The sequence below is a fragment of the Panthera uncia genome (assembly GCF_023721935.1).
Source record: "Panthera uncia isolate 11264 chromosome A3 unlocalized genomic scaffold, Puncia_PCG_1.0 HiC_scaffold_11, whole genome shotgun sequence".
Classification (NCBI taxonomy): Eukaryota; Metazoa; Chordata; class Mammalia; order Carnivora; family Felidae; genus Panthera; species Panthera uncia.
This window is the reverse complement of record NW_026057578.1, coordinates 60,752,213-60,777,455: the sequence shown is the minus strand read 5'-3', so window position 1 is coordinate 60,777,455 and position 25,243 is coordinate 60,752,213. Positions and strand designations below refer to the sequence as shown.

Below are 25,243 nucleotides of genomic sequence, written 5' to 3'. Positions count from 1 at the left end.
AGGTTCTCTCACTCTGCAGGCTGTTCAGAGGATGAGAACCAGATTTGCAAGTGGTGTTCACTTTTCCTGGTAACACTTGCCATGAGTAGTGTAATGACTTTCTATTCAACAGCACTTTATAGTTCAATGTTCACGAGTGCCCTGGTCATTGATTTGGGACAGTAAAGCCTTCCCACATCCCTCCCCACATCTCCCCACCCTACACTCTAGCCTGTGGAAAATATTTGCACAAAGAGACAGAGCCCCTTTCTCCCTTTGGACTGATGCTCAAATGCCAAAGCTGAGAGGAAGAAGCTGGTCACGTGCGAAAAACATGTACATTAACCTAAATCACACAGGTGACAGAGAAACTCTTTAATGTGGCACTGTGTGCATTAGGAAAAAAATTTTAATTGGATAATTATTTATCAGGATAAGCCAGGCATGTATGCCACGTTGAAATTATGAAACTATTAGCAAACCATTTTTAGAGCTAACAGTCCTCCCCATGCATTTCACAAACTGCAGATTAAAGTGAATATTTTACTGTGTAGTCATGATGGGGCAGGGTGCATAATGTTATTTGGGGCATATGTGTATAATGCTCCCTTGGCTGACACAATATGAGGAACACATTTTTAACAAAGTGCATTGAATTCACCAATGTTTCATCACCAGAGAACTGCACATTTCTCACTTATTGAATCAAAGTAGTCATTGTTGACTCAGTGCTTTTCCATTTATACCTTCATTTTTTATTCATCAGTGACAACATTAGGAATTCCTGGTGCTTATCCGATAGGTCAGGTAGAGGTGGCCTCAGGCCCTCTGAGACCCCTCCAAACATAGACCCTAATGTGGATTAGGGCTGAGTATGCAGTAGTATTGTTCCCTGTTTTCCAAAACAAGAAGGCATCCCATTTCCAAGATGGTCAAAGTCATTGCTTGTTGACATCATTTCCTATGGAGGGGAAAGTTTTTGTTGAGAAGACACTGAGATAAGTGTCCATCTGTCATTGCTCCTTCCTGCCCTCTCCCCACCCTGCCCCCTGCCCCGGCAAAACTGAGCATTGAGCATAGCCAGGCTTGGACGCAGTGCCATTTATTGCACTTCATAGTAGATAATAACACTGGGACATGATAAAGGGAGAATACTTTTCAGTCTACAGATGACATAAGCAAATTTCATCTTATCCAATCCTCACAGGCCTCTTGTGGCTGGCTCCTTTTCCACCAGTCTCAGATGAGAAAACCAAATTCCACAGAACTTTACTGCCCAAGGTCACAAGACACTCACAGGGTGGACTAGAACCCAAAACTGATGCTTTTTCTCCTAAAGTAGGTAAAGTGCATGATGCTCCCCTCAAAATACCATGCAAAGAAGTATTGATTTAAAAAGATTTCATGTTGGAGCACCTGGGTGGCTCAGTTGGTTAAGTGTCTGACTCTTGATTTTGGCTCAGGTCATGATCTCACAGTTCGTGGGATTGAGCCCTGTGTTGGGCTCTGTGTTGACAGCATGGAGCCTGCTGGGGATTATTTCTCTCCTTCTCTCTCTCTCTGCCTTCCCCCTCCACCTCCGCTTGTGCTCTGTCTCTCAAAATAAATACATAAACTTAAAAAAAAGTTTCATGTAGATCCAATGAATGATTCACACAGCTAAGGTTTATTTTCCCATAGGTTATCCTCAAAAAGAGAGCTTGAAAAATACTGAATTTGTATCAAGTTCAAATCAAGAAGAGCATTTGGCTAAACTATTTGGTAAGTAATCTCCTCGTGTGAAGTCATTACGCTGTCTTTGAAGAATCTCCCCCTTGTCCACAGTTTTCTCTCAGATAACCTGATGCTTTGGTGGGAGGGAACGTGCTTGCCTTGAAGCTGGAACCAGTTCTTTGAAGTGTCAGAGTCCCAGGAAATTAAGCAAAGCATAGAAGATAAACAGTTGGAAAGGATTGTGCCCCTCAAAGGGGGGGTCCCTGCAGCAGCAGCAGAGCCTCCATGTGGGAGTTATTGCAAGTGCTGAGTCAGACCCCACCTCAGACCAGCTGTATCACATCTGCCTGACAAGGTGCCCAGGAGATTTCTACAGCAGTAGAGATGGTGAGGTCGTGAGGCTGAGATAAACCTTTTCCCCAGGTCTTCAGCCCTATTTGAGCATGAGAATCCCCTGGGGAGGTTGTTGAAAAGATGCCTGATCAGATTCTTCAGCATAGGATGAGATATTTGCACCAGTAGTTTTAAAGCTCTCCAGGTGATTCTATTTGAGACTCATTGATCTAAGTGTCTCAAGTAACATTTGAGAAAACCAAGGCCTGGAAGGAAGATGGTGGGGTAGGAAGCTCCAGAAATATGTCTCTTCATCAGTGCTACAATTGAACTGCCAAGAAGTATCTTAAGCAACTATTTTGGAACCTTGGATTCTAGTTGAACGGTTGCATTGCCCAGAGGAATGCTTGAAGAGACTGGTAAATTTTGGTGAGTTTTAGTGTTTCATGTAGATCCTGCCACGCTCCATCCCCAGCCCCATAGCAGATAGCCAAGGAGTAGGCAGCTTGCATTCTCAGTGTAGCTTGCTGGTGCCAGAATGGGCAATAGAAGCCTGTCTTCAATATGTTAACTGCCTTTAATGAGTTAAGGAAATGAGAGATAAAGAACTTAAGGAAGTCAGGAAAACAATGTTTGAAAAAAATGAGAATATTAACAAAGAAACAAATTATAAAAAGGAACCAAAGAAATTCTAGAGTTGAAAAGTACAGTAGCTAAAATGAAAAACTCATTAGAGGGATTTGAGAGCAGATTTGAGTAGGCAGAAGTAAGTATAAGTAAATTTGAACTTGGACAATTGAAATTATTCAGTCTGAGGAGCAGAAAGAAAAAAAAGAAAAAAAAAACAATGAGCAGAGGATGAGACATCTGTGAGACAGCATCAAGTGTACCAACATATATATTACAGAAATCCCAGGAGGTGAAGAGTTGGTGGCAGGGGGGAAGAGAATATATTTCAGGAAATAATGGCCCAAAACTTCCCAAGTCAGATGATTATATATGTCCAAGAAGCTCTAGAAACTCCAGGCATAAGTGCAACAGATTCACACTGAAACACATTATAGTCAAATTGTTGAAACCCGAAGACAAGTAGACAGTCTTAAAAGCAGCAAGGGGAAAGCTACTCATCATTTACAAGGGATTCTCAATAAGATTAATGGCTGATTTCTTCTCAAAAATCATGGAGGCCAGACGAAATGATATGACATATTTAAAGTCCTGAAATAAAAGTACTGTCAATTGATAATTTTATATTTGACAAAACTATTCTTTGAGCATAAAAGATATGTCCAGATAAACAAAAGCTGAGAGATCTGCCTGTAAGAAATGCTAAAGAGAGTACTTCAGGCTGAAATGAAAGGACACCAGACAGTCAAAAGTTTAAGAATATAATGAACACTGGTAAAGGTGGCTACATAGGTAAATGTAAAAACCAATATTATTATAATTTTGGTTTGTAACTTCATTCCTTTTTGCAATATGATTCAAAAGGCAACGCATAAAACAGTAATTGTAGATTTATGTTAATGGACATACAATGGGTAAAGATGTAATTTGTGACAATATAGGTGAGGGTGCAGATTTATATGAGCAGAGTGTTTACATACTATTGAAATCAAGTTGGTATTATCACACTAGGTTGTTATAAGTTTAAAATGTTAGTTGTAGGGGTGCCTGGGTAGCTCAGTCAGTTAAGTGTCCGACTTTGGCTCAGATCATGATCTCATGATTTGTAAGTTTGAGCCCCACCTCGGGTTCTGTGCTGACAGCTCAGAGCCTGAAGCCTGCTTCACATTCTGTCTCTCTCTCTGCCCCCATCTCGAAAATAAACATAAAATAAAATAAAATAAAATAAAATAAAATAAAATAAAATATTAGTTGTAATTCCCAAAGTAACCACAAGGAAAAGAACTAAAAAATATACAGAAAGGAATGAAGAAGACAATTGAAATATAACATCACAAAAAAATCAACTAACTCCCAAAAGAAAGCAGGAATTGAGGGGAAAAAATTATAGGACACAAAAAACAAATAGCTAAATAGAAGAGGTTAATTCTTTATCTGTAATCACATTAAATATAAATGGATTAAACTCTTATTAAAGGGCAGAAATTAGCATATTGGCTAGAAAATCCAATTTTCTTGTTGGGAATGTAAGAGAACAGTATGGCTGTTCCTCAAACAATTAAAAATAGAAGTACCATGTGACCCAGCATCCCATATTTGGTTATATATCCCAAAGAATTGGAAGTCTCAAAGAGATATTTACCATGCTCATAGCAGCATTATTCACAATAGCCAAGAGGCAGAAGCAACGCTAGTGTCCATGGATGAATAGACTAATGAAATGTGGGATATACACACAATGGAATATTATTTAGCCTTAAAAAGGAAGGAAATTCCGTCACATGCTACAACATGAATGTACCTTGAGGGCATTATGCCAAATGAAATAAGCCAGTCACAGAAAAACAAATACTGTATGATTCTACTTATAAGTGGTATCTAAAGTCAACTTCAGAGAAACAAAGTAGAGTGGTAGTTTCCAGGGGCTGGGGCTGGGGTAGGGGGAGAGGAAATAGGGAGTTGTTGTTTAATGAGTATATTATTTCAGTTTGGCATGATGAGAAAGTTCTAGATGTCTCTTATACAACACTGAATAAACAACACTACTGTACTGTATGCTTAAAAATGGTTAAGATGAATGGGGTGCCTGACTGACTCAGTCAGTGGAACATGCAACTCTTGATCTTGGGATTGTGGGTTTGAGCCCCACATTGGGTGAAGAGATTACGTAAAAATAAAATATTTAAAAAAATTATTAGGATGGTAATTTTTGTTATGTGTTTTTAACAACTAAAAGTAAAACTTATTTTAAAATTTAACATCCTTTTGTGATAAAAACACTCAATAAACTAGGAATACAAAGGCACTTCCTCTATCTGATAAAGGCCATATATGAAAAATACACATGATACTCAATGATGAAAGAATGTAAGTTTTTCCTCTAATATTAGGCAGAAGACATTTTTTCCAATTCTTCCCACATAGACTGTAAGTACTAGCAGAGAAATTAGACAGGAAAATGAAATAAAAGATCTAAAATGGATCACAAAAAAAAGTTCACAAAAAATTGTTAGAGCTAAAAAATTAATTCACATAATCATCAGTTCTCTATAGTTAAGTCTGTTGGTTTGCCTCTCTCTCTTTCTCTCTCCCCCCTCCCTTCTCTTGTTTGTTTTATTTCTTAAATTTCACATATGAGTGAAATCATATGGTATTTTGTTTTTCTCTGACTGACTTATTTTGCTTGGTATTTTACTCTGTAGCTACATATGAAAGTTTGCAGGGTATAAAAACAACACAGAAAAATCATTTGTATTTCTATACTCTGATATGAATAGTCCAAAGAAAATAAGGAAGACAATTCTATTTAGAATGACATCAAAAATATTAAAATACTTAGGAATACATTTAGTGAAGGAGGCAAGTGACTTGTACACAGACAGGTACAAAACAGTGCTGGAAGAAATTAAAGAAGACCTAAATAAATGGAAAGATATCAGATTTTCCTGGATTTAAAGACTTACTATTATAAAGATGACAATAGTCCCCAAAGTGATCTACAGATTCAATGCAATCCCTATCAAAATTCCAAATGCATTTTTTTTTTTTGCAAAAATAGAAAAACTTATTGTGAAATTCCTATAGAATCTCAGTAGGCCCAAAGTAGTCAAAATAATCTTGAAACCAAAGAACAAATTTGGAAGAATCACACTTCCTCATTTCAAAGCTTACTACAAAGCTACAGTGATTAAGAGAGTATGGCACTGGTATAAGGCTATCTATATATATAGATCAATGGAACAGAATAGAGTCCAGAAATGAATGCATACATCCACGGTCAGTTGATTTTCAACAAGGGTGTGAAGACAGTTCAAGGGGAAAGAGAAGTCTTTTTAATAAATTGTCCTGGGAAAATTGGGTATTCACATGCAAAAAAATGAAGTTGGGTCTTTACACTATATATAAAAATTAAAACTAAACTGGGTGAAAGATCTAAATTTATGAGCTAAAGCTAAAGCTTCTGGAAGAAAATGTAGGAGAAGATCTTCATGACCTTGGATTAGGCAAAGATACATTAATTTTGACAACAAAATCACAGGCAACAAAAGAAAAAATAGATAAATTGGACTTCACCAAAATTAAAAACTTTGTGCAGCAAGGAATACTATCAAGATAGTGAAAAGAAAACCCACAGAATAGAACTAAATATTTGCAAATCATATATCTGATAAAGGATTAAGATCTAGAGTATAGAGAGAACTCCTATAGCTCAAAAGCAACAACAACAACAAAAAAACCAACCAAATAAATGGTCCAATTTAAAAATGAGCAAAGGGATTGAATAGATATTTTCCAAAGAAGATATACAAAATGGAATAAGAATATGAAAAGTTAGTCAATTTGCTAGTCATTAGGGAAATGCAAATCAAAACCACAATAAGATAACATTGCACCTATTAGAATGTGTATTATTTATTTACTTAAAAAAATTTTAAGTTTATTTATTTATTTTGATAGAGAGAGAGAGAGGCAGGGAGGGGCAGAGAGACAGAATCCAAGCAGGCTCCACTCTTTCAGCGCAGAGCCTGATGCGGGGCTCAAACTTACGAACCCTGAGACCATGACTTGAGCCGAAATCAAGAGTCCGATGCTTAACTGACTGAGCTACCCAGGTGCCCAAAGAATGTGTATTTTTTTAAAGAAAGGGAAATAAGTGCTGAGAAGGATGTAGGAAATTAGAACCCTTGTGCATTGCTGGTGAAAATGTTAAGATGAAGTCTGTGGAAAACGTTTTGGTGGTTCTTCCAAATATTAAACATAGCATTATCGTATAATCTAGAAATTCCATTTCTAGATATATATCTACTAGAATTGAAAACAGGAGCTCAGGAGCACGTGGGTGGCTCAGTCAGTTGAGCATTCGACTTCAGCTTAGGTCATGATCTCATGGATTGTGGGTTCAGGCCCCATATGGAGCTCTTTACTGACAGCTCAGAGTCTGGAGGCTGCTTTGGATTCTGTGTCTTCCTCTATCTCTGCCCCTCCCCGACTCATGCTCTGTCTCTCTCTCTTTCTCAAAAATAAATAAAAACAAAATAAACTCAAAATGGATGAAAGACCTAAATGTAAGACAGGAAGCCATCAAAATCCTCGAGGAGAAAGCAGGCAAAAACCTCTTTGACCTTGGCCGCAACAACTTCTTACTCAACACATCTCCGGAGGCAAGGGAAACAAAATTAAAAATGAACTATTGGGACCTCATCAAAATAAAAAGCCTCTTCACAGCAAAGGAAACAATCAGCAAAACTAAAAAGCAACCGATGGAATGGGAGAAGATATTTGCAAACAACATATCAGATAAAGGGTTAATATCCAAAATCTATAAAGAACTTATCAAACTCAACACCCAAAACACAAATAATCCAGTGAAGAAATGGGCAAAAGACATGAATAGACACTCCTCCAAAGAAGACAGCCAGATGGCCAACTGACACATGAAAAAATACTCAACATCCCTCATCATCAGGGAAATACAAATCAAAACCACAATGAGATACCACCTCACACCTGTCAGAATGGCTAACATTAACAACTCAGGCAACAACAGGTGCTGGCAAGGATGCGGACAAAGAGGATCTCTTTTGCACTGCTGGTGGGAATGCAAACTGGTGCAGCCACTCTGGAAAACAGGATGGAGGTTCCTCAAAAATTAAAAATAGAACTGCACTACAACCCAGCAATTGCACTACTAGGTATTTATCCAAGGGATACAGGGATGCTGTTTCGAAGGGGCACATGCACTCCAATGTTTATAGCAGCACTATCAACAATAGCCAAAGTATGGAAAGAGCCCAAATGTCCATCAGTGGATGAATGGATAAAGAAGATGTGGTATGTGTGTGTGTGTGTGTGTGTGTGTGTGTGTGTGTATATATATATATATATATATATATACACACACACACACATATATGTATATATATGTATATATACACATATATATGTATATGTATATACATATATACATATATATACAAACATACACACATATATATATACACAAACACATACATACATACGATGGAGTATTACTTGGCAATCAAAAAGAATGAAATCTTGCCATTTACAACTATGTGGATGGAACTAGAGGGTATTATGCTAAGCAAAATTAGTCAGAGAAAGAGAAATATCATTCCTCATATGGGGAATTTAAGATACAAAACAGATTAACATAAGGGAAGGGAAGCAAAAATAATATAAAAACAGGGAGGGGGACAATACATAAGAGACTCTTAAGTATGGAGAACAAACCGAGTGTTACTGGAGGGATTGTGGGAGAGGGGATGGGCTAAATGGGTAAGGGGCACTAAGGAATCTACTCCTGAAATCATTGTTGCACTATAAGCTAACTAACTTGGATGTAAATTAAACAAACAAACAAACAAACAAATAAATAAATAAATACATTTTAAAAAAAGAAAACAGGAGCTCAAACAAATGTTTGTACACCAATGTTCATAGCAGGATTATTCACAATAGACAGAGTATGGAGATAATCCAAGTGTCCATCACAGATGAATGGATACACAATATGTGGTATGGACATATAATTGAGTATTATTTGCTCATAGAAATGAGTGAAATTCAGTTACTTGCTAACACATGGGTGAACCTTGAAGACATTATACTAAATGAAATCAGCCAGGCACAAAAGCACCAATATTGTATGATTCCACCTGTGTGATGTATCTAAAGTAGGTAAATTAATAGAGACAGAAAGTATAATAGAAGTTACCAGGGGCCAGGGGGATGGGAGAATGGAGAGTTATTGCTTAACAGGTAGAGAGTTTCTGTTTGAGAATATGGAAAATTTCTGGAAATAAATAGTGGCAATGTTTGTACAACATTGTGAATGTCCTTAATGCTCCTGAATTGTACACTTAAAATGCTTAAAATGGAAATTATATATATACATATATATATGTGTGTGTGTATATATATATATATATATATATATTCACCTTAAATTTTTAAAATCTAAAAACAGCAATAACAAAATAAGGCTCAGGGAAGTCTTCTTTAGCAGAGAGCCGAGACTGAGGGAGAATGTTTGAAACCATAGCTGTCTGCTGAAGGAAGCCATCCAGATTCCAAAGAAATCTCTCCTCTCTGGTAGTGTGTGTGCATCAGGAGTAGATAGTGAGGGTTACATCTGGTCTGAGAAAGAGCTCTGAGAGGTGTGAGCATTGATGCTTCCCTCCAGGTTAGGATCTGTTGGATGTTCTGATCACAAAGTTATGCCTGCCAATCCTGCTTGGAAGGGGGACATCTCTTTACAGGGAACACGGACCTTTTTTTCCGGGAGCTGTTCCATGTCAGGAATTCTGGGTTTGTCCTTCCTCCACACCTGCTATTAAAGAGGCTTCAGTAAATCTGCACCGGGTGCCTGGCTGATTGAATGATGGGTAGGTTAACATGACTGAATGAAGGGATGCAGATAGCTGTTGCAGCCCCCTCATGTATTTTCAGGAATTCTCACCTGGGAATCAGAGGACGTCTCCTCCTTGAAGGAACACCATGTCTCTGAATCCTGCCCCACATGTGTGGAAGGGGAGTCAGTGTATGTGAAGATGGGTGTCTGGTTTGGGGTTTGGGAGGATCCCATCATCCCTCAAAAGGCCTCCTGACCTGCCCAGCACCATGCCAATGTTGGCTTTGGCATTGCTGGGACACCAATGAACTTTTCAGGTTCTCTGAGCAACAATCCAAGAATTTATAGGTCAACACATCCCTTAAGGAAGGGGCTAGTGACATGTAGGCAGAGGCTGAATACCTCTGCCGGATAGGAGACAAGGTGAGTGCAGGTTGTTCACCTTCTCTGTACTATCTAAAATGGACACTATTCTAAGTTAATAACATCTCATTTTAAATATTCACTTCCTTTTTAAAAAGGTAATGTGCTTTTACTGGCTGGACCATCACTTTCAACCACTTCATTTAAATCATTCATTAGTATCAAGAAATGCCATAGTAAATTCCTCACATTCAATATGTATTTCTTTGGTGGCCATGACTTATGCTTCCTCAAGAAGCCAGCTCCTAAATGTGGCCAATTACCCAATTACCCAGCTAACTTACAGGCCCAGCTATAACATAATCAATTTTTTTTTCCACATGTGCTATTATTGGGCCTAGAAAAAATAAGCAGTTCTAAATTCTGGACTTGTCTTTTGGATTAGGGTGAATTATACAATTTAGAGGGTTCCGTAGCCTAATCACATGCAAAGAATTCTCAATCATTTTTATATAGACTATCTAGTTCTTGCATTATTCTAACAGGTTTTATTGAAACCAGCCTTTCCCCCCTTACCTTGTTTACATCTAGACAGTGTAATAAAAGCAAATTCAACAACTGTCTAAATGAGGTATAAATAATGTAGATAAGTAAGCCAACCAGTGTATTTTAATAATATTTTTCAAGTGTAAACATTCAGTAATTTTGATAAAAGTAAAAACAAAAACATTGCATTGAAACTTACATTCTTTTTGGAAAGACCTGATAATAGTGGTCCAGTTATTAGCAACACTATAATGCAAGCTAATCATTTTTATTATGGCTTGGTCAGAAGTCAGAACTCCTTGCTACTCCAGAGATCACCTAACGTATCTGCTTTCTGTCCCTTGCGCCCTCTTCAAACTTTACTTGACTCTAGAGAATATCCTGCATATAAAGAATGTTCTATTTTAGAAGTGCCAGTGAACTGCTCATTGTAGTTTGTACATGTGCTAATGCTATTTGTTTTCTGTATTGTAAATAAAATCCTGTTAGGGAGGAAAAATAGAAGCAATTGGGTGTTGTTGTGTTTGGCTTATAAATAAATGTATTTAACAAAAAATAAAAAATAAAAAATAAATAAAAGGGTAATGTGCTAGGGGTGGCTGAGTGGCTCAGTCGGTTAAGCGTCCGACTTCAGCTCAGGTCACGATCTCACAGCTCATGAGTCCGAGCCCCACGTTGGGCTCTGTGCTGACAGCTCAGAGCGTGGAGCCCGCTTCTGATTCTGTGTCTCCCTCTGTCTGCCCCTCCGCCGCTTGCACTCTGTCTCTCATGTTGTCTCAAAAATAAATAAACATTAAAAAAAATTTAAAAAGGTAATGTGCTTAGCTGACCTAGTGAATCAGAACAAAAATGAGTAAAGAAAAATTTAATAGTCTTCTTGCTACACCCTTTCTGTCATCCAGGTGTGCATTCCTCCTCTCTCTCCATGCCTGTAAAAACATAAATGCACATGCAGAGGTTTTTGTTTTTACTGCTTTTACAGAAATTGGAATCTTTCTCTATAGTATACTTTTCTTACCTTGATTGGGAAGCATTGGTTCTGGTGAATTAAAAAGTTTAGTATTTACACAAGTCTCTTTATATATGAAACTGAAACATTGAATTTAAGGCTGAAGTTCTATTTGATATTTCTTTGTTCCCTACCTCCTTAAAGATAACCTTTTTAGTTCTTTTATTGTGCATTTACAAGCATGTCTATGTACCTATAGAAATTAGGTAGTATCGATTGTGTTAAAAGAAATTATTTTTAAATAAATGAGATCATAGTGTGGAAAAAAAAAGAAAGGGACTGGTGACAAGAACTCATTTTGAATAAGTAAATTTGATGTTAATTTTTGGGGTTCTTAAGCACGTATGCCATCAGGTGAGCAGACCAACCACCAATGTACCAATGCCTTTGATAAAGGACTCAGAATATATACAAAATGAATGAAATTTGTGAGGATTCTTTCCATGGCTTTGCAAACTAAACCTAGATAGAGTTACAAAAGTAGAAGGGAAAAGTAGAAGCCTGAAAACTTTAAAAAGAAGAGAGAGATTCATGTATTTTTAAATATATAATCATGAGAAATTAGGAACGGCTTATAAAGAGCTTTCTGACTTTTAGAAACCTGTTCTGCTTTATTTTTGCCCCCGCAGACTTCACCATATACAAATCTATGGGTCCTCTTGGGGAAGTCTCAGGGGTGGGTCAGAATGACAACAGGAGCAAGAAGGAAAATAGTGGCGCTAAATATCATGAGATTTGGGGCAAAGTTTCTAGCTGCGTATCTTTTAGTGGGAAATATTTACTGCTCAAGACATCTAGGGCAATCACAGTTTTTCAGCAATGATTTTAGGGGTTGGGATTTCCCTTCCCAAGACTAGGTATAGAGTATAATTTCAAAATTTCCATTGAGTATAGCATTTATTAACTGTATCTCTAGACTGCTTTAGGTATTTACAGAGAAAAATCCTCCACTGCTATTAACATGCCTTTTGTATTTCACTTGAGATGAAATTCTACAGCAAGTGTTTTCCAATGTTCCATATGAGGAAACAAGAACAGCAGGCAAATCAGTTACAAAGAGAGACAAGAGAAAAGGCAAGTATATGTCTCTAGAATTATAAGTGCACATATTTCTATAGGCCTATGTATTGAATTATATATACAGCACTCTCATTTTAGTATTTGTCAAAATGGCTACCTGTGTCACATAGACAAATTGAGATATGAAGGAAAGGTTGTCTGAAAACCTCTCTCTCACCTTCAAGTCTATGGTCTAAAATGTGTCTATTCTGTTTTGTGGGGAGGGGATCCTTGAAATTCATGTGTCAAGGAGGTTCTTCCTTTCTGGAGGCTGTTCAAAGGACAGGAACTGGAATTACAAGTGGTGGTTACTGTTCCTGACCACAGGAGCCCTGAGAAGTGTAATAACTTTGTACTGAACACACTTTATAGTTCCACGTGCATGATCTGGTTTGATACTTTGCTTAGCCCTTAGGGAGAACTAGTGCAATCAGCATACCATTCAATGGGTAAGACCCAGGCTAAAGAATCACTTGCCCTAGGCACACCGGTGGAAATAATGAAAATGAAAAATACACTCTTCCGCAAAGCGGCTTTATATTATTATTTTTTAAGTAGCAGTTTAAGAATTAAGACAATTATTTGATCATAGGTCATAAGGATAGAATTTTATATCAGACTTACCTACAGGCAGCTTTTGTGTACCAGCAGTAACAAAAGTGCCCTGGGCAGCAGAGAAATGAGCACTGTGTTGGAATTTTGCATACAGATGTGAATTCTAATTCCCAAGGTTTGTTTCCCATAACATCTGCCTGGGCTCCAGCCTCTGCAGTCAGCAACTAGCTGATGCCTGTCTGCATTGATATGTAAACTTTCAAATACACATTCTCAGTGTGGTTGGATCCTATATTAGCATTTAAACACTTAAAATATGGACCCAAAATGCTCATAATATGTGCTTATATAAATTTTTCTCTTCAATTTTTTCCCCCATGGATTTCATCAAAGGAGCCAGTGTTGCTGGGTATTCTACTGAACCAAGATTTCTCCTTGGCAGCATGGATAGAGTGTCCACTAATGGTAATGCAAATGGATATCATTGGAGTTGGGTTATAAGTAATACCTCTTCTTCCTTTGCCTGAGTTTAGAACCAAATGTGAGACTGAGCTAAGGATCCTAGAGATGGAGCTCAGACTATCTTCTCAGGAAAACTTGGCTGGATAACATGGGTGCTTCACTTCGAATTAGGATGAGTGCCTAATCACTGGTGAGGTTTAGGATGCCCATGGTTCCCCCATAGCCCACCACGAGAGAGTTTGCTTCCGTAACATTCACAGCATAGAGGAGAAGATCAGAATGTTTGTTGTCTGCAGGCAGACAGATGCCAGAGAGAGAGAGAGAGACAGAGAGAGAGAGTGAGAGAGAGGGAGAGGAAGGAACTGACCGTAGGAACCTGATTCCTCCTCGCAAACTTAACAGGGAAGTCCCTTGTTCCCCCTGGATGTGGGGACTGGTGAGGGACTGAGCACATTCCTGAAGTGATACCCCAGAGGAGTTCTCTTCATCCCTGCCATGGGGAGTGTGGGAAAATGCTCCCCTTCAGGGGATGAGCAAAGGCTCATCTCACAGACCTGGTTATGGTGGGAGCAGACCAGCTCCCAAGACAGGAAGAACTATCATCTAATGAAGCATTTTTTTCTCTAGACAGATTTAAAGATTTAAGAGGAAAAATAGGCTAACTATGTCATTGTCCAAGCTGGCAAATATGTGGTCTTTCCTGGGCATAGGAATATGAACTAGGTCAGTGTTTCTCAACACTGACCATGAATCAACCATGGAGAGGAGGTTGAGACCTGGGAAGAGATTATAAACCCTTATTTCTGGAATCCACCAGGAGTTTCTAAAAGTGGAATCCAGGGTTCTGCACATTTTTGCATATTGTACCAGTGACTTGCCTGCAGACAGCATTTGGAACCAATGACCTAGATGGGTTTTGGAGATTAATTTACCACAGAATTCTCTTTATTTATTTTTTTTAAGTTTATTTATTTTGAGAGACTGGGGGGGTCGGGTGGGGAGGGTCAGAGAGAGAGCGAGGGAGAGAGAGAATCCCAACCAGGCTCCAGTGGAGCCTGATGTGGGGCTCAAACTCACGAACTGTAAGACATGACCTGAGCTGAAATCAAGAGTCAGATGCTTAACCTATTGAGCCACCCAGGCACCCCCACAGAATTCTCTTTAAAATGAATACTTATAATATTCCTGAATCTTAATTTTGTGAAATCATAAATTAAATACAGTCGAGCATCTCTTTGGTACCTGGGTCTACACTGGGAGAAGTGAAAGGCTGACTTTATACTGAGAACCACACATGGGCTACAATGATTTCATCAATACAGTCCACATAATGTCATTTTTTCACTAAAAATGATGACATCATTTATTTTTTTTATTAAAAAAAATTTTTTTTTAACATTTATTTATTTTTGAGACAGAGAGAGACAGAGCATGAACAGGGGAGGGTCAGAGAGAGGGAGACACAGAATCTGAAAGAGGCTCCAGGCTCTGAGCTGTCAGCACAGAGCCTGACGCGGGGCTCGAACTCACGGACTGCGAGATCATGACCTGAGCTGAAGTTGGACGCCCAACCGACTGAGCCACCCAGGTGCCCCGATGACATCATTTATTAAAAAGTCCACTTTTGCTCCAGTGATCTGAGACACCCTCTTTATCTTATACTAAATTCCCATATGTCCTGGGTCTATGCCTGGACTTTCTATCCTAACCACTGGCCTACGGCTTCTATACAACAGTACTGTACTGTTTTCATTACAGAGGCTGGAATAGTATGTTTTAATGCCTTATGGGACTAGTCCCTATTTTGTAGTTTTTGTTTTTTCGGTGTTTTCCTGGTGACTTTTGCATGTTTGTTTTTGCACATGAATTTTAGTATCAACTTGTGTAACTTCATTAGGGCCTGTTGATATTTTTATTAGCATTGTATTAAATTTATAATATAATATTCACTTTGGGAAAACTGATGGTAAGTCATTCTGTGTTGGAAATGGGAATGTCTTTCCATTTCTTCAAGTTACTTTTGGCTCTTTCAGTATGTGATTTTTCTCCCTAATAGGAGCTTGACTCAGTGCTTGGCCATCTTCTAAGTACAAAATGGATTTATTTTCCTGTATCTTCCCAGACCCCCAAGGTATATAATGGCCAGTCTACGCTAAGTTTGGAGGCCTTTCCTTTTTTTTTTTTTTTTTTTTTAATTTTTTTTTAACGTTTATTTATTTTTGAGACAGAGAGAGACAGAGCATGAACGGGGGAGGAGCAGAGAGAGAGGGAGACACAGAATTGGAAGCAGGCTCCAGGCTCTGGGCCATCAGCCCAGAGCCCGATGCGGGGCTTGAACTCACGGACCGCGAGATCGTGACCTGAGCTGAAGTCGGACGCTTAACCGACTGAGCCACCCAGGCGCCCCTCCTTTTATTTTTTTAAGTTTATTTATTTATTTGGAGAGAGAGAGCACACACTGGGGGTGGGTCGCAGAGAGAGAGGGAGAGAGGGAGAATCCCAAGCAGGCTCTGCACTGTCAGCACTGAGCCTGATCCAGGACCTGAGCCTAGAAACCATGAGATCTTGACCTGGGCAGAAACCAAGAGTTGGATGCCCAACTGACTGAGCCACCCACGTGCCCCTCCTTTTTTTTTTTTTTAATGTATATATACACAGAGGATCACATTATAAATTGATCATTACACTCATCTAGATAATCTATGATGTTGGGTTTCTAGGAGCCTCACAATTAGAAGAAACATGTAGGTTAGAAAACTTCCCTTGGGACTATAATGTCAGGTTGAATAATTTGAATGTACTGTTTCTTTGTAGATCAAAAACAGTTAAATATTGGGATACCTGGGTGACTCAGTTGGTTGAGCGTACAACTCTTAGTTTTGACTCAGGTCATAATCTCACAGTTTGTGAGTTTGAGTTTGAACCCCACATTGGGCTCTGCACTGATAGCATGGAGCCTGCTTGGGATTCTCTCTCTCCCTCTCTCTCTGCCTCTCTCTCTCTCTCTCTCAAAATAAAATAAACTTTAAAAAATATTTTTAAAAATGGTCAAATATCTCCAATTTCGTATGGTTCAATCTCAACCAATTTCATATGGTTCAATCATTCAGGGGTCTCTGCTTAATGGTGTGGGTCATAAACCTGAGTCCAGGCTTCCTGCAGAGTGTAGATGCCTTTGTAAGGATGTCACTTCTCTCCATCCACAAAACCGGAGGCAGCTAATTAAAAAGTCCTTATGTTTATGTGGACATAAGCAAATGTTTCCTTTGTTCAGCTGTCTTCTTTGGAATTTCATTTCTTACTGTGGTTTTAAAATAGGTCCTCAAATTCTTTGATAGCCTTCCCTTTGAAAGGTGGGGCTTAATCCCCCACCCCTTGTGTGTGGGTGGGCTGGACTTAATGACTTGCTTTAATGAGTAGAACATGACAGAAATGATGGTGTGCTACTTCATAGATTAGGTCATAAAAGACATTGTGGTTTCTGCCCGGCTATCTCTTGAATTGCTCACTCTGGGGAAAGTCAGTTGCCATGTTGTGAGGACATTCCAGCAGTGTCCACTCACTTAAGGAGAGGCCCTTGTGGTGAGAAACTGAGCCCTCCTGCCCACAGCCAGTGAGGAGATGAGGCCTTCTCACTCAGCTGTGAGTGAGCCATCTTGGAAGCAGACCCTTTGGTGCCAGTCAGTCGTCAAATGACTGCAATCTTGGATGACAGATCAGGCTTAGCTGGGTGGTTCTGGCTCAGAGTCTCTCATGAAGTTGTAGTCAAGAGTCTTCAAGATTCCTTCTCTCACTCAAGACCTAGTTATTGATCTCCTACCCAGTGAGAGGTGCTGTGCCAGGAGAAGAGAGTTGAAAAAGGCATTTGTGTTCTCCAAGTGCTCACCACTAATAGGAAGTCAGTGTCATCAGTAATTATTAGCTATAAATATACTAAAATGGAAAGTACTTAAAAAGTGCTTCAGGTTGTATTTGCATGGAGCTTTGGGACGACAAAAGAGAGGCAGATCTGCTTACTAAGGTTTTTGAGTAGAGAGAGTGAATTGAGAGACACCCAAGAAACCCCTGCAGACATAGTGAAGGTCCCATCACACCAGAAAAGGAGGCTGACGAGGCCCCTCTTCAGAGGCCAGGAGCTGCTCTGATGCTATTCTGCTGGACTAAGAAATCCAGACCACACAAATTTTCCTTAGCAAAAGAGACCATTCCCCCTAAAAATTAATGGTAAAAAGGGTTGGGTAGGAAGAGGGGTGACAAAATGATTTTTTTGAGAAGTAAAGTCTTGTAAAAAGTGTGCACAGGTGTGCAGCAAGTTCAAGCTACCATGGATGTTAGCTCTGCTGAAAGGAACCTAGTTCTTGGTTAGCAGTGCAACACTAAGGTGCTATTAATAGAACCAATCAAAGTCTCATTTCAATGCTAGGAGAGAGAGGGGGAGAGAGAGAGATTATAATTTAAGACTTCAACTTTTCCCTGAACACAAAGCCAAAATTTCTTGGTTCTGGGCTTATCGAACGCAACTTTACCAGGCCCAGGATGTGACTGATTGGCACTGGGATTGAGTCTGCATCACGGATGTGGGGATTTGCTTTCTCCCGTAATGGGCTGCTGTTTCTCTCATAGTTAATGGCTTTCTACAGTTGAAATGAAGTTTGGAAACTGACTGTATTTGACAAAACATGGTGATTGTGCTTACTTTGTCCTGCAGAAAAAAAAAAATCCAACAAATGATCAAAATCACAACCCATATTGATGATAAGTGTAGACAGTGGTTCTTAATTATGGTTTTGGTTTTTGTGGAACAGAGACAAGGAAAGTAAAAATTTGTGTTTAAGTGATAAGTCTATCTTTTTTACACCTTTATGAAAAAGCAAAAGGCGAATTCAATCCATTCAATCACTAACTCTATATTGTCCAGAGTTTTCTGTGTGTCTGTGGTTGTTTATCTCTTGACTCTGATTTGACAGCCTAACATTTCCAAAGTCAAGTAATTATGACTCATGTTAAGTTGGGAACTTTTTCTCTTTTCTAAGCCAGATTGAATAAGGAACAAATTTCTCTCTTTCCCCAGAAATAATTAAGACCTCAATAGGCTGTTATCACACACCCTGCCAGTGTTAACCACTTTGCCTCATTCCCACCTCTTTGAGAACTAGGCTAAGGCAGATTCACCAATCTCAAGTCAAAAATGCCTCTCAGGTCAAAGGCATCTGGGCCTGGGAGGCCCCAGCCTTGAAGACTTCTGGGGACAACAGGGTTTGTTACTTCTCACTCTTCCTCATTCCCTTTTTAATAGCCCTACTTTCTAAGTGCTAAACTGTTAGTCTCCATGTGTCTCTGGAGCTCCTACCCATTGGTTCTGCCTTGCTCCTGGAACCTCTCAGAACATCTCCTAACCCCTTTCCAGGGCCATTCTTGTATTGGGCAAAGACAGCTCTCCCAGTTTCCTAGTCCTCTCCATGCTAAACTCACTCAGGCCCTTTGACAAGGTCTCATATGCAAATGAGTCAAAGATAGCCAATGGCAGAGTTAGCATGCTAATATTTCTGATTTTCAATGCTGCCTGTTTCTACTAAACTTTTCTTCAGCCCCTCTCCCAATAAATGCATATTTCAGTGTAGTTCATTTTTCTGTCTTGCCCTTGCAATTTAAGAAACATTTTTATAGTATTTGGTTATTTGGTGGTTTATAAACTGTTTCCATGAACATTATGCTGTCTGTGAGGTAGGTCTTATTTCTATCTTATGCTAGTGGGAAACTTGAGTCAGAGGGGTCAGCAACTGACTGAAAGATTCTCTCGAGGTTCTCTAAGGTGGTCCCTGACCAGCAGCATCAGTGTTACTTTGGGTGGGGCGGGGAGGGGGGGTGTCTGTGAGAAATTCACATTCTCAGGCCTCCTCAGACTTACTGATTCAGAAACTCAAGGGTGGGACCGAATGATTGATCTTTTAAGGTCTCCTGGTGATTTGGATGCACACTCATGTGTGAGAACCATGGTGGCCTCAGTCTATGGGTGGGTCACCCAGGAATTTGTCAGATTTAAAAAATAATAACAAAACACTGATATACGTTTGGACTTTTCTCCAAAATTCTTCCTAACTCCTCACTTTGATTCTAGAGGAAGTTATTTTATTTATTTAGTTTTATTTATTTTTGAGAGAGAGAGAGAGAACAAGCCTGGGACAGGGGCAGAGGGAGAGAGAGAATCCCAAGCAGGCTCCACACCCAGTGTAGAGACTGATGTGGAACTCGATCCCACAACCCTGGGATCATGACCTGAGCCAAAATCAAGAATCAGACTCTCAACTGACTGAGCCTCTAGCAGGAGTTATTTTTATCATAAAAATAGAACTAATCAGGGGAACCTGGCTGGCTCAGTCAGTAGAGCACGAAGGTCTTGATATCAGGGTTGTGAGTTTGAGCCCCATGTTGAGCATAAAGATTACTTAAAAATAAAATCTTAGGAGGGTGCCTGGGTGGCTCAGTCAGTTGAGTGTCCAACTCTTGATTTTGGCTCACGTCATGATCCCAGGGTCGTGGTATTGAGCCCCACATTGAGCTCCATGCTAAGCATGAAGCCTGCTTAAGATTGTCTCTCTCTTTCTGCTCCTCTTCCCTGCTCACATTTCTCTCTCTCTCTAAAATAAATCGAATCAAATCAAATCAAATCTTAGGGGCACCTGAATGTCTCAGTTGGTTAAGTGTCTGACTCTTGATCTCAACTCAAGTCTTGATCTCAGGGTCATGAGTTCAAGCCCCACACTGGGCTCCATTCCATGCTGAGTGTGAAACCTACTTTAAAAACATAGAAAAATAAAAAATTAAAATCTTTTTTTAATTGAAAAAACATTTTAACGTTTATTTATTTTTGAGAGACAGAGAGAGACAGAGCACAAGCAGGGGAGGGTCAGAGAGAGACACAGAATCTGAAGCAAACTCCAGGCTCTGAGCTGTCAGCACAGAGCCTGATGCGGGGTTCAAACCCACGAACTGTGAGATCATGACCTGAGCCAAAGTCGGCCACTTAACCAACTGAGCCACCCAGGTGCCCCCAAAACAAAATCTTAAAAAAAAGAACTAATCACAGGCCATTGGCTATTTTTAGATGAACACATTTTGTTTTTTGTCCTTCTGTAGGTCACGTTTCAGAGAAGAGGAATAGAAAATCCTTTCTATTCAGCAGGGATATAAATGAGCAATTTAGTACTGAAGATAATGAAACACTTCCAGAAGCAGTGAGGACAGGTAATAATCTATATAGTGTAAGCTAAATAAGATACTTAAATACAGATAACTTCAGAATGCATCTGTTTGCTTTTCATGGTATTTTAACAGAGTAGATGTCAGCATACCTTTAATTTTCCCACAAAAGCATACAATCTGCCATGAAAAAATATGAATTAAACTAACTCTGGGAATTTTACCACCCTTGCAAGAAGATGCTACTTTTATGTTGCTCATTTGTAACATGGACATCATCTTCTGAGCCTCTGCCATTACTGCACACAGAGGCTTTCTAATAAGCAGGAGGGATGAAAGCCAAATATTAACCTAGCCCCTAATATTCAGCCTTGGATAACCTGGGCCCATTCAGTACAGGTAGAAACTTGCCTGTCATGGGGCGCCTGGGTGGCTCAGTCGGTTAGGCGTCCGACTTCGGCTCAGGTCATGATCTCGCGGTCCGTGAGTTCAAGCCCCGCGTCGGGCTCTGTGCTGACAGCTCAGAGCCTGGAGCCTGTTTCAGATTCTGTGTCTCCCTCTCTCTCTGACCTTCCCCCATTCATGCTCTGTCTCTCTCTCTCTCAAAAAATGAATAAACGTTAAAAAAATGTTTAAAAAAAAAAGAAACTTGCCTGTCATGACAATTGCAGGTACCAAGCCCACACTCCCTCCATGTAGCTTCCTGTTATCAAAAGTATACCTGGTTGTCACTTTCTAACTCAAAGAAATTAAATGCTGACTTATTCCAGCAGAACCCTTAGAGTTCCTTGGTGGTGCTGCCTCTTGCTGTAGCATACACGGAAGTGGGAAGTTGGACATTTCCAATTTTCTCCCCATAACCCAAGATGGCCCTTGACCAGCATCTCCCTGCCTGCATTGCTGGGCCCCCCTCAGTGGTTCTCCACACTAAACCATCCCCGTCCTGTCATGGAGCCTCAGTACACCATTTCCCTGATTCCATTTTTGGTCACATTACAAATGGAGTGGAGGAGCTTTAGGGGTCCCTGATGTCAGCTATGGTCTCAGCTAAGATTGCCTTGTGCTTCCAAGCCCACAGTCAGTGGCATTCTGAATCTACCTTCAAGATTTCTGCAAGTCCCTAGATGCCATAAGAAGTCAAGATCATCTCTGGCATCATGTTTACCTTGTGCATGAAATTCCCCCAAACCTACTCACATGAGGTGGATTATATATATGGGAGAACTTCCTGAAGGTGGGAGGGTAGGGCGATGGGGGCAACTTCAAACTGAATATTTGACTCCATTGTTCTTAACGGCCATCACAGTAGAACTTTCCATCCCTTCCATCTGACCTCTCCTCTATTATTCTCACCTCCTGAAATCTGTGCTTAGTCATTCCTTCTTTTTGGTTGCTTTGCTGCTTGCCAGCTCATAGCCTCGGCATCTCACCTCCACCACCAAACAGCATCTCATGTCACTGGCAAGAAGCTTATGAGTGTATTTTCCTAAACAAAGCCAGCTTCTTCCCCAAGAGGACTTCTGGAGCCAGCAGCTAAGTTGCTAAGGTTTTCATTTCTGCTAAAAGCAGAACTAACAAGTTGTCCCTGCAGTTCTGTATGGGGTTGTCTCTTTCTATTTACTCTGCCATTTGTCTTTTCATTTAGATACACAAAATAAGGATGTACCATGCGCGCAGCTTCTGGACTTCCTCCAGAGGAACATCATCATTGCTGCTGCCTCGGTGGCGGGAATCCTCGTGGTCACAGTGTTGTTGTTGCTGGTGTTGACTGCATGCATCAGGAGGAAAAAGCCATTGTGAGTGGCTCTTCAGTCCCACCTTCCTACCCATGAAGAACTCATGGGTATTTGTATGAGGTTGCCCCAGATCTTCCCGCTGATCCTGGAGTTAGGAGGAAGGCAGGGACTCCTAAGCCTGGTTGTGTATTCATAGAATACAGACGACCCAGGCTGTCAGTTTTTAACACTGCCTTGGTGGTTCTGATGCACAGCTAAGTATTGCAATTCCTGGCTTGGACCACGCTTACCTCTAAAGACTCCTGTAGGTTAGGCCACACCTACTGAGGAAATGGTACAAAGACTGGCTGAAAGACTGGAAAATAGGCATATGAAGGCAGGGAGGGATGAAGCCATGGAGGAGATGAGCACAGGGCTGATACTTGGCTGTTACACTGGTTGTTAGAATATTGAAAGATCCCTCTGTTGGTTGGTAAACAGCACCTTCCCAGAACCTCCCACAGACTTTCCAGTCTTCCCCATGATCCTGCAAATGAAGGGTTAATGTCTGGCCCAGCAGTGGCCCTCCAGGGCTCCATTCTGATGGTGGCCACTTTGACTAGTCAGTGGCTGTCTGTACCACTTGTTAAAAATGTCTATTATCCCTTGGATGAGAGGGTTCCAGCACAGTGGCCGTAACCCTGAGTAGGCATGAGACAGTAAATGGCTTATAAGATTATGCATTTTCAGGAACTGCATCTTGAAATTTTGTGTGTTCATCTGCATCCCTTGAGACACACTTCTTCATCACAGGGAAAACAGCTTCCCAAGACCTCTCAGGTCCTGCCTAACACTGTGTTGTGGGTGCAGCTTGACCACAGAGAAAGGGGGCTGTGGCATGCCATGGAGGGTGAAGTTTCCATCCCTCTTCCCATGCCTTCCCCCTAACTCTGAGTCTGTGGTACTTAAATTTACCCACAATAGTGACATTGCTTTCCTTAAAGGAGTTCTTTTAAGTTTATTTGTTTTGAGGGAGGGAGGGAGGGAGGGAGAGAGAGAGAGAGAACATGAGTTGGGTAGGGGCAGAGAGAGAGGGGGAGAGAATTCCAAGCAGGCTCTGTGCTATCAGCACAGAACCTGATGTGGCGTTTGAACTCACAAACCATGAGATGAGGACCTGAGCTGAAATCAAGAGCTGGAGGCTTAACCAACTGAACCACTCAGGCACCCCTAAAGGGGTTCTTTTAAAAGCCAACATTCTTGGGACTGGTAAACCATTTAGGCCAGCCACTATCACCTCACATCCAGCTTTCTCCTCTGAGACAGGAGTGGGTCCCATGAAGTGAAAGGGGGGCCTGGAATGTGGCAGAAGTTAGAGATGGAAGATTTAAAGAGCTTCTGGAAATGAGGTTGACCCATCTCACAATTCTGACTGGGGCTTATCCATTGGATTTGTCATTTCCCTTCTGTGCCTCTTGGAGGTATAGGAAGAAGTGGTCAAGACTGTGGCTCCATCCCATAAAGGTGAATTAAAGCTGTCAAGAGCCTGTGTTAGTTATCAGAAAGTGAAGGGAAAGGAATTTCCCAGAGGCTTTCTGGGTGTCCAGAGACAAAATGAATTTCACACATGAGAAGCCTTCCTTTTTTTTTTTTTAAGTTTATTTTGAGAGAGAGAGACAGAGAGAGAGAAAGAGAGAGAGAGAGAGAGAGAGCACAAGCAGGGGAGGGGCAGACAGAGAGGGAGAGAGAGAGTCCCAAGCAGGCTCTGCACTGTCAGCACAGAGCCCAATGCAGAGCTTGATCTCATGAACCCTGAGATCATGACCTGAGCTGAAATCAGTAGTCAGACACTTAATCGACTGAGCCCCCAGGCACCCCAAGCCTTTCTGAAAGAGAAGTAGAATCCCCACCCTGCAGAAACATCAGCCTCTACCACCACCCAACGAGTAGACAGTAGGAATTCCTACTCATGTAATCATGCAATAAGGTTTTCTGCATTTTGTTTTAGATATCCTCCAGCAAACATGACATATAATATTTTTATACTGAATGGGAAGACTTGGTGGCAAAAGTATCAAGAAAAGAACCCCAGAAAACAAAAGGGAAAACAGAAACAGTTGAAGTCCAAGTCCTGCGTCTAAGCCAGGTGGTGGGGCCACCAAACCAGGACTTAATGCTGCAATGCCAGGCAGTTCTCAATCCAAACACCATGGAGAGGCATTTGGATTTCTGGCTGTGAGATGTGCTCTGCAAAATGCTTACCTTCTCGTCTCAATTTTGAATGGACCAAGAAACAAATGTTCACCACAGGATGCTCACAGTGTGGTATGGCACTAATGGCTAGTGCGGGAGACTTAGCACATTTGCCCAAAGACAAACCCTTTCAAGCTATGGATGTATTTATTTATTAAAGCATTGATTCTCTGATTCAGCCATTCATTGAACAGATATTAATTGAACACCAAATACGTAGACAATATCAAAATACATGAGGCAAGCAAAGATATTGGAAGCAGGCCTGGTCCTCGCCGGTTTCTGAGGACAGGGCAGGCAGCCGGCTGAAGCTCTTCGGTAGTGGATTGAGGCCTCTACACTCTGATTGCTAACGGGGTCCAGGGGGGAGAGGGGTTGGGGGGGCGGCACCTGGTGTTGCAGGAGTGAGGCTGCCAGTGTAGCTCAGGCAACCTATGTTGGCAGGCGAGGTCAGGAGAGAGGGGATGATCTCATGGTTCGTGGGTTTGAGACCCACATCAATCTCTGTGCTGACAGCATGGAGCCTCTCTCTCTTCCTCTCTCTCTGCTTCTCCCCTG

General features: G+C 40.7%; 1 protein-coding gene across 1 annotated transcript; it reads left to right on the top strand.

Moving 5' to 3' along the window:
• Positions 1-1,040: 1,040 nt before the first annotated feature.
• On the top strand, positions 1,041-25,243 carry CA3H2orf92 (chromosome A3 C2orf92 homolog). Its single transcript, XM_049651399.1, has 6 exons — positions 1,041-1,740; positions 12,426-12,515; positions 13,449-13,520; positions 20,655-20,762; positions 22,363-22,513; positions 24,441-25,243. The coding sequence occupies exons 1-6, from the start codon at positions 1,626-1,628 to the stop codon at positions 24,571-24,573; spliced, it is 669 nt and encodes a 222-aa protein (XP_049507356.1). The 5' UTR covers positions 1,041-1,625; the 3' UTR covers positions 24,574-25,243.

Bases quoted from the DNA above. Each gene is read 5' to 3' on its own strand.
- CA3H2orf92 (XM_049651399.1), top strand. From the start codon at position 1,626: ATGATTCACACAGCTAAGGTTTATTTTCCCATAGGTTATCCTCAAAAA. The intron at 12,516-13,448 runs GCAAGTATATGT...ATTTCATCAAAG, and splicing joins AAAGAGAGACAAGAGAAAAG to GAGCCAGTGTTGCTGGGTAT. The intron at 13,521-20,654 runs GTAATGCAAATG...GTCCTTCTGTAG, and splicing joins GGATAGAGTGTCCACTAATG to GTCACGTTTCAGAGAAGAGG.